This window comes from Phoenix dactylifera, chromosome 1 (assembly GCF_051530095.1).
Source record: "Phoenix dactylifera cultivar Ajwa chromosome 1, Ajwa_hap1_PhDact_Kaust_v1.1, whole genome shotgun sequence".
Taxonomy (NCBI): Eukaryota; Viridiplantae; Streptophyta; class Magnoliopsida; order Arecales; family Arecaceae; genus Phoenix; species Phoenix dactylifera.
The window spans coordinates 5,190,963-5,200,979 of NC_143190.1; the positions used below are offsets into that span (position 1 = coordinate 5,190,963).

The 10,017-nt window shown below is 41.1% G+C and overlaps 1 protein-coding gene across 2 annotated transcripts; it reads right to left on the reverse strand.

Annotated features, from left to right (window-relative positions):
- On the reverse strand, window positions 1–4,361 carry CM3 (chorismate mutase 3). Of its 2 annotated transcripts, XM_039114417.3 has the most exons (7): window positions 4,039–4,360; window positions 2,636–2,855; window positions 2,453–2,539; window positions 1,347–1,490; window positions 683–775; window positions 341–583; window positions 1–231 (listed from the first exon to the last, which is right to left on the reverse strand). In XM_039114417.3, exons 1-6 carry the CDS (start codon window positions 4,230–4,232, stop codon window positions 353–355), a joined length of 969 nt encoding a protein of 322 aa, XP_038970345.1. In that variant the 5' UTR covers window positions 4,233–4,360; the 3' UTR covers window positions 1–231; window positions 341–352. The 2 variants fall into 2 exon arrangements, with proteins under 2 accessions (XP_038970345.1, XP_008780978.1); XM_008782756.6 differs by lacking the exon at window positions 1–231 and having other exon boundaries at window positions 239–583; window positions 4,039–4,361.
- Between the last annotated feature and the right edge of the window lie 5,656 nt (window positions 4,362–10,017).

Below are 10,017 nucleotides of genomic sequence, written 5' to 3' on the forward strand. Positions count from 1 at the left end.
TTTGACAAACAACATTACTTTAACATGTATTCCAAATTCTTAAAGATTTGAAACAAAATGTTTTGTTCAATCTCTCTCTCTCTCTCTCTCTCTCTCTCTCTCTCCACACACACATGTATGAAAGCTTGTTCAATATGATGTCCACGGAGCACAAATAGGAATGTCAATAGGCTGGAATCTAATTTCCACGAGCCTAGTTTCAGCTCTATAGAAAATAAGCCACAACATCATCTACACGTATCAAAATCACAATCTGATTAATGAGGCCTTTACAAGCACCATAAAACATGAACTGCTTTCTTTCTTTATATCAAATTAACTACAGATGCTGGTAACTTACAAGAGCACACATTTAGTCCAGCCTCCTTAGCAAGTACTCCACTTGAACTTTCTTAGTCAGAGGCATAATCCAGTAGTCATAGAGCTCGGCAACTAAACTGGGTTTTATTTTATATACTGGTGTGGCATTTTTCTCGCCAACAGTGATCTCCTGCCCAAAGATTCTAGCCTTTACTTCGACTCTCTTTTTGATTGCTGTTTCGACTGATTCATATGTCAGCAAACGCATCAGCTGATCCCCATCCTGATAAAACCCAATAGAAAAAAATAATAATTTCAGAAGAAAAGATAAGAACAAGTCTGGATTAACTAATAATCAAAGCGGACAAACTCATAATCTTACTTGTGCTTTTATTGCAGGTTCAAAGACATCAGGTGCCTCTTGGAACTTGGCCTCAGCCACAAACTTGCCGTAGTGGATTCTCTTTGACAGAGCCTGCATAAAGAAATCAAGAAATGGTTTATGACCAGACAAAAGAAACTCCCAGACTAATAAGGATAATCCATGGGTTGAGGCTGCAAACAAAGGGAAATGTCGAAGGAGAAGTAACTTCAACAAAAGGAAATCAAGGGCTTTTAGATTTGTTTCTGAGATTGCCAAGCTGATATCTCCGAATAATAAAAATAAGCACGAGCGCCTCTATGTACCAGCATGTGGATTACTCTGTATAATTTGTTTAGGCAGAGCAACAGCCCCAACAGTTTTAATGTTCAGAACCGCAGAAGACAACTTAAAAACTACACATGTTATTGTAGCATTTAGCAACAAAAAGACATAATGAATCCGGTAAGCACCTAGAACATCATTCATGCTGGAAATATCCAATCTCCACATTGTAATTACAATTTAAACAAACAGGATGCAGTCATCTCCCATCCTACATGTTTGCATGTTGGCAACAACGGAGTTCCAAGTTGTGCAGGATGAGTTATATATCTGACATGCTTGCAGATCAAATTATCCAGAAAATGCATAACATGCCTTTATGTACTTAGTTCATGCATACCTGCAAACACATGGTGTCACAAACAGCACTAGATCCACAGTTGCCATCATTTCCTTTCTTAACCAATTTTGGAAGTAATTTACTGAAGTACATGTCCCATAGCTTCTTATTTATGTTGATGGTATCAGCAACTGGATGCAGTACCTAGATCACATAAAGAAGCCAAATGCTGCTTTAGAATGTTAAAAACGGCTGGTTAATTAACAGAAGTGTCATTACCAGCAAGCATATGACAAAAGCAGTGATCCTGATCTATCTATAAAACATTTGGTCTCAGTATAAGCCAAAATTCATCATTCTCTTAACTGTTCATCATTCTTAACACATTGTATGCCTCAGCAGGGCTGCACCCCATGCAAAATCAAACATGCTGTCTCCCTGTTGAAGCCAGCACGATTACAGGCTTCAATAGCTACAGTTAAGAATCAACAAAATAGGAGGCAGGCATTGACAATGGTAAAGAAAAACAAGACAGAAAGGAGAAAGCATGTGATCTGCAACTATAGATAACAAATCTTGGGATCAATGGAACAGGTCCTTGTGAAGATGACTGGCATAGCATAAATAAGATAGTTTTACAGCATTTTCCCACTTATGAATGTCATTCTATTTCCAAGCTGAAATTCATGAGAACAATGTGAAGACAAGTATTTGATGCAATAATAAAGCATCTAAGGTTTGTATCTTGATCCAAAATTTTTAGAGCAATTACGATAGAGAGAGCCCACTCATCCCTGGATAGTGAGGTGGAAGTTCACGGTTCGCTGCACAGGAATGGCAAAGGAAGTAAAACTTTCCCCTGGGCTAAGTTTTCTTGCACTTGCACATACAAGAAAACTTAATCTATGTGGTCAACCATCAGCCACTTACTGGTTTCCTTCAATTACCATTAAACCTATATAAATAAATTAGACAAGACTGCTCGTTTAAACTAGTGATCAAATTATTCAAAAATATTGTGGTAAATACCTGCTCACATTTGTTGCAGCACCATGTCAAACAAACTGATATATATTCCTTCTATGCTCATGTTATGTAAGCATTCAAAAAGAAGAATACATAATTGCAAACGTGGTTCGATAAATTTTTCATGTGTTTGTCCATACCCTTGGATACTGAATTGGTGGCAACATAGGCTCGGGCAGAGCTTCTGGGAAGAAAGGATGCTCATCTGGGCTCTTGTATCTGCCAACCTAAGTTTCAATAGGAAGGCAAAAACTTCATCAGGACAAAAAGGGCAAAATAAGTCTCTAAGTACGTTTGATCTCTACATTAAAGATTCCACTTACCTGTGCGTGGAGCTTTTCTGTCTCCCTAACCATAAACTCGACCAACGAGCCATTAAAACCATCCATGTGGAACACATTGTCATCGTATGTATCAGCATTATAGCAAAATTGCGCTCTCTCTAAAAGGCTAAATATAATTGTATCTTCTTGGCGAATCAATGAGTGTCTTATTCCATCAAGGGTTAATATTTCACTTTGATCCACTCTTTCCTTCTCCATCCTACAGATGAATAATATCATAAATGGAAGCCAAGAAATTTTTCTGTAATAAATGAAAACTAAATTTTTAAACATAGAACTGATGCTAATATACATGATCATGATACTGGCATTCTAATAGTTGCCATGCCTACATGCAGAGAGTAAAGTATTCACATGCATGTACATGTAATTTAAAAAAGCACTCGTAGCACCACGGTAATAAAAACAAAAAAAAACACTGGATGTCTGTTGCATGGTACCACAGTAATATGCAAATCAATTTTTTTTCTTGTTCATGCTAAATCCACTCTTAGTAAAATCTAGAAATATTAATTCGTTTCAGTGCATGAAATCAGCAAACAAAATTACAAGGGTTGCACCCACCAAAGCTCGTAGCAATACTAAAACCTCCTCTATGCTCAACATTCTGATATGTTGTTGGTAAAGCAGATTAAACGGATCCCAGTAAAGCTTGAAAGGACCCAATGTATTCCCACCCAAATTTTAAAGGATCCTGGACCAAAAATTTAGTCTTCGTTCTTTCTAACTCAAACAAGAAGAGAGGGAGGGGGGAGGGGTGACGGCACAGAGGCAGGATACCTAAAACATTCAGATTGGAGGAATAAAAAGAAAACAAGAAACATAATTACGAACACCTGACCCATAGCCTTTAAAAAATCCAAAATAACAAACAAAATCTTATTTTTTTTAAAAAAATCCAAGGCCCAAAATATGTTTTCTTCCCATAAGAATTGGAAGACCCCTTCATGACGTTCGATTGCAAGTTTTTCTACATGCACATAGCTGATGAATACAAAACAAAACTTGTTTCATGAAATCAGAAGTTCAGGTTGGATTCGATAACATCCCAAGAAAAAAAAACGAGGGGGCAAAAAACCAAAAAGAACCCAACTTTAATCTTATGTGCAGCACAAAGTTAAAAATTAAAAAAAAAAAAAATCCAGAAATAATACTACAAAACACCTCCAAGCCATCAAAAATCAGCAGAAACCCAACAGCACAACAATAACCAGCCGAACGATCAGATCTACGAAGCAGGAAAAACCATCAGACGAGAAATAAAATCAGAAATATACGATTCCAAAAACCCAGAAAGCAATCAGACGAAAAAAGGAGGCCTGATTTGACCAAAGCCAATGAAAAATCGATAAACGGGCGAAAAAGGAGCGGCCTTTTTATACCTGACGGGCTTCTCGGAGCTTTGGATTGCATGGAGCTTCAACCCCGGGGAGGATGATACAAGATAACCAATGTTCGATCTTCCCATGGTTCTACGTATTGGGACGCCGAAGAGACGCGGGATCGAGGGCTTAAAGAGCTTGCCCTCAATTGGATATGAAGAAAAGGAGGAGCCATTCGAGAGCTTCAACTCCATAAGAGCAATGGAAGAGAGGTTGGAGACGAGGACTGGGATCGGGAGAGGAAAGAGGAAAGGGAAACAGGAGAGGTAGATGAATTGACAAAGAAGCAGGGGAAACGGGAAATGGAGCCGAAAAGCGGAGGCTGATGGAGTGGGGTATTTATAGGGAGAAGCGGCAATGGCGTGTATCGGCGGGCCCGAGCCGGCAATTGGGCGTCAAATCTGGGTTAGGTAAGAGGGGCTGTTAGGCGGGTGAGGTAGGTGGGGTTTGGGGCTGCTCTCGCCTGGGTCTAATTAAATTTATTCCAATTGGACTAACAAATAATTAGGCCCATTTTATTATCGGCCGAGGTAGATCATTTGGTAGGTATGCGAATAATCAATCCTTGAATTGAAGATGCCTAAGATGAATTGTAGTTGTGTCACCATGATGTGCATTGATGTTGTGGATAATCAAAATCATCCCATGGAACAAGGAAACTAGTGGGATCACTGCAATGTGTAATTTGATTGTGTCAATATGACAAGCAAGAAACCAGTCTTCACTATCATGCATCAACACATTATCACACCAGTTCATTGTGATATCAAAGATTCAAAGATATACCCATTCAAATGTGTCATTTAGGATTTTACCTACGCTCCTTGTAAAAGAGAAAAAATTATATTTTCTAACCTGCATTAAACCACCATATTAGATACGACATACACAAGATATGTTGAAGAGGAGTCGCACCCCTTCAATGTCCCAATCCTAGGCAGAATAGGAGAGCGTCTCACCTCCTAATCTTGCTCTTTTTATTTTTGGCGTCTCACCAAGGGAAAGGAGTCTCTTCTTTTCGTGATCTCTCTTTCACAAATCTCTGGAATTTTTTCAAATAAATCTGATATGATTTCATTCATCAAAACCTCATCTTATAAAGAGAGAGAGGGGTTGGCATAATTGGAAGTGTTGGGAACCCGCCCATGCCGCTGATATTTCAAAATTTTTCAGATGGCAGCGGAATCGGCATGCACGAGTTCGACGTTCATCTCATGAACGTTGTTTCGAGACCTTTCGTAATTAGGTAAATCAAATCCTTTTAAAACTAATAGGAAGATCAAATCTTCACCTTGCGCGGGTAGATGATCACCGCGAATCTGAATTCGTGGTTTTAGGAAGAGGGTTCGCTTGAAGCCGTTCAAACGTCCGGCCTCTACGGGTATCCACACGAAGCAGAGGACCGATCAAAGCTTTCTCGTCTCCCCGGGGTGCTAGCTCCCTTGCAGAGACTTCTTTTGATGGCTGATCTCCTCTCTTTCTTTCAACTCTTGAAAGTGCTTGAGAGGAGGAAGAAGAAGAAGGGACTCAAGGAAGAAGAACACAGCTTCTGCAGCCTTCTTTCTTTTCCCTGCGTTGGAAGAAGGATTGGAGGAAGAGGATGACGCCAACGCTTGGACTTTGCTCTCCCTTTGCTTGCGGCTGAACCAAGAGAGGAGGGGGCTGGTGGCGGCAGCAAGAGGAGGAAGAGAGCTCTTTGCTAGGGCGCCGGCCTCATGCCTCCTTATAAAGCCATCTAGGGCTCCTACAATCTAGGAGCCCTAGACATATTGCCTAAGAGGGAAGGGGGGCGCCGGCCCTTCTCTTCATGCCGCACTCAAGGAGAGGAGGAGGGGCGTGAACCCTCCTTCTTGTGATGCCCTAATCCTCTTCCAAAGAGGATTGGGTGCCTCTCTTATGGTTTAATCCCAATCCAATTAGGATTAGCCAAATTGGGTTCAATCTATGCTAGTCCTAATCCAATTAGGATTTGAATGAACCATGACTCAATTGAACTCTTCAATCCTAATCCAATTAGGAGTCATGTTGATTCATTAGATTAATAATTAATTTAGACTTAAGGAATCCTAATCTAATTAGGATGTATTTAATTTTAGTCCTAATCCAATTAGGACTCTATTTGAATCCGAAGTCCTAATCCAATTAGGATTTCTAGGAATCCTACTCCAAGTAGGAATCCAATTTTAATTCAAAATTCCTAATCTCATTAGGATTGTAGGAATCCTATTCCAAGTAGGAATTCCAGTCCTACTCCAACTAGGATTCCCAGCCCTAATCCAATTAGGACTCTAGGAATCCCTCCCGAAGTAGGATTTGTGTTTAAGTCTAATTAATTAATTCCCTTTGTTTCTTCTTCAACTTCTTATCAATCAAATTGATTTCTTGTGATTCCTAATCACGATTTCAACCATCGGATCGGTCAATACTTCTAGTGTGTGTGACCCCATAGGTTCTATTCTGACTGGTAGTGAGATATATTGTGATCTCTATCACTATATCATTGAAAACTCCTTTCAATGGGTTGGAACGATTCCAACTCAACTCATTAGGGTTTATCGATCATCAAGATAATCCCTATGAGTCCCACCATCCACCAGTGACACCTAGCAGCATGTAGTGGCTACCCAGCAGAATGGAATGATGAACCTCTAGGTGCAGTTAATATGTGATATAGTCCTACTATCGTGGATCCCTACAGGACGGAGGTCATGGACAACTCGTCAAACCCCATCGTCTGTCATATGTCAAGATTTATTCGTCTCGAGTTCGATAGTGAGAAACTCTTTCTCCACTGTGTATACTGCCCCGGCCGAGGTCTTACGAACTCAGTCTTATAAATCACATAGGATCTCTCCTTATCTATCAAGGTCGATAGATTCCATATAGGTGCATACCCTACTCCTACAGTGAACTTACTGCAGCCAATCTACACTGCATGGACCCATATGGCTAGGGACCATGTATGTGTGCAGTCAAACTACAATAACCCCACTGTGAGCAGCCGAAGCACCGCAGGTCAAAGGACCAGTCACACTACTGCAACATCAAGCAAGTCACTGACGAGTGGATAGACATCCAAGTGACTTCTTGTATTGGTCACGCTCAGTACCCTTGTTCTCTAACAAGCACCTGCACTATCACTTCAGTGTCCCTACACTGTGGACTCAAGTCTCGTCCATCCAGAAGGAGAGTGATCTGTGCACTGATCGGATCGATCACCGTCCTCGTGATGATCCTTTGATCAGGAGCATTTAGAAATTAATCACCAATGATACATGGCTCAAATTCTCAACTCTTGAGAATATGTATCATCATCTTATTAATTTCTTGGACGATTCATAGACACATAAACAATATGAATGAAAAGATGCCTTTTATTTATTCAATAATAAATAGTCAAGTACAAAATTATGTCCCTAGAATCAACAATGTGTCAGCCAAATTGGCTTCTAGGGCATACATCTAACAATCTCCCACTTGCACTAAAGCCAATTGGTCATATATCTTAGGCCCATCTTCTCAAGGTGGGCTTCAGTCTTTTGCTGACTCAGCTGCTTAGTGAAAGGGTCTGCCACATTATCCGCGGAGTCTACTCTCTGCACCTCTACATATTTCTTCTCCACATAGTCGCGTATGAGGTGAAAGCGCCGCTCTATATGCTTAGACTTCTGATGAGACCTTGGCTCCTTAGCAAGGGCTATGGCGCCATTGTTATCGCAGTAGAGTGTTATGGCATCTGATGTCATCACATCCAGCTCCGCAATGAATTTCTTGAACCAGAAGCCTTCCTTAGCAGCTTCAGAGGCGGCGATGTATTCGGCTTCCATAGTCGAATCAGCAATGATCGGTTGTTTAGAACTCTTCCAATTCACCGTACCACCATTGCACAAGAACACGTATCCAGATGTTGACTTCCTGTCATCGACATCAGTCATGAAGTCTGAATCTGTGTACCCTTCTACCTTTAACTCTGATGATCCTCCAAAAACCAAGAATAAATCTTTAGTTCTTCTCAAGTACTTAAGAATATTCTTCACAGCTGTCCAGTGTTCTTCACCTGGATTCGACTGATATCTGCTTGTGACACTCACAGCAAGAGCTATATCAGGTCGTGTACATAGCATGGCATACATGAGGCTTCCTATTGCCGATGCATAAGGAATCTTGCTCATGCGTTGAATCTCCTCAGGTGTGTTGGGGCACATCTTCTTGGAGAGATGAATTCCATGCCTTAGGGGTAAGAGACCCCTCTTGGAGTTTTCCATGCTGAACCTCTTCAGCACCTCCTCTATGTACATTTTCTGTGACAGGCCAAGCATCTTTTTAGATCTATCTCTATAGACCTTTATTCCCAAGATATAGGATGCTTCCCCAAGGTCTTTCATGGAGAATTCTTTTGACAACCAGACCTTGACCGAGGTTAGCATGGGAATATCATTCCCAATCAGGAGAATGTCATCTACGTACAGTACGAGAAAAGCGACAGCACTCCCACTAACCTTTTTATAAACACATGGTTCCTCCTCGTTTTTGATGAAATCAAACGTTTTGATTGTATCATCGAAACGAGTGTTCCAACTCCGAGAGGCTTGCTTTAGTCCATAGATGGACCTTTGCAGCTTGCAGACCTTGTGATCTCTATCACTGGAAGTGAAACCCAAAGGCTGTTCCATATAGATATCTTCATCAAGATATCCATTCAGGAAAGCAGTTTTCACATCCATCTGCCAGATTTCATAATCATGAAATGCTGCAATGGCAAGCAATGTTCGGATGGATTTTAGCATGGCTACAGGTGAAAAGGTCTCCTGATAGTCAATGCCTTCGCGCTGACTATACCCTTTCGCCACAAGCCTTGCCTTATAGGTCTCTACCTCTCCATCCGAACCTATCTTCCTTTTGTAGATCCATTTGCATCCAATAGGTACAATACCTTCTGGTGGATCTACTAAGGTCCAGACTTGGTTGGAATGCATGGAGTCTATCTCTGACTTCATAGCTTCCAGCCATTTCTCGGAATCGATATCAGATATCGCCTCGTTGTAGGTTTTGGGATCCTGTATGTGATCCCTATCTCCCACTAGGAACATTTCCTCAGTATCCTCTTCAAGTATACCTAAGTATCTATCGGGAGGATGGGAGACTCTACTAGATCTACGAGGTGGTTGAGGGACATCGTGTACTGGTTCCTTATGAATGGGTTCTATAGGATCCATGACTCGTTGCTTTTCAGAGACTTTCTCTTCAAGCTCAATTTTCCTCCCACTGCCTCTATCAAGGATAAACTGATTTTCCAAGAAGATGGCATGACGGCTCACAAACACATTGTGATCCTCTGAGACGTAAAAATTGTATCCTAATGACTCTTTAGGATATCCTATAAAACGAGCACTTATGGTCCTAGCCTCTAACTTGTCCGCCTGTAGTCGCTTGACGTGGGCCGGACATCCCCAAATCTTGAGATGACCCAGACTTGGTTTCTTACCATGCCATATCTCATACGGTGTGGTAGGAACGGATTTAGAGGAAACTCTATTCAATAAATAAATCGCTGTGAGTAAGGCATCTCCCCAAAGGAACATAGGTAAATCAGTGAAGCTCATCATGGACCTGACCATATCCAATAGGGTCCGATTTCTCCTCTCTGACACCCCGTTGAGTTGAGGTGTACCCGGAGGTGTCCATTGTGAGACTATGCCGTTTTCTTTGAGATAGTCCCGGAATTCTCCACTAAGGTATTCTCCTCCCCGATCTGATCGAAGAGCCTTAAGAGGTTTTCCAGTTTGTTTTTCTACTTCATTCTTGAACTCTTTGAACTTTTCAAAGGATTCAGACTTGTGTCTCATAAGATACACATACCCATACCGTGAATAATCATCGGTAAAGGTAATGAAGTAAGAATAACATCCCCTGGCTAGCACATCGAATGGACCACATACATCTGTATGTACTAGGGTAAGTATTTCAGTGGTCCTCTCC

Bases quoted from the DNA above. Each gene is read 5' to 3' on its own strand.
- CM3 (XM_039114417.3), bottom strand. From the start codon at position 4,232: ATGGAGTTGAAGCTCTCGAATGGCTCCTCCTTTTCTTCATATCCAATT. The intron at 2,856-4,038 runs GTATAAAAAGGC...ATTCATCTGTAG, and splicing joins AGCTCCGAGAAGCCCGTCAG to GATGGAGAAGGAAAGAGTGG. The intron at 584-682 runs GTAAGATTATGA...GGGTTTTATCAG, and splicing joins AACCTGCAATAAAAGCACAA to GATGGGGATCAGCTGATGCG.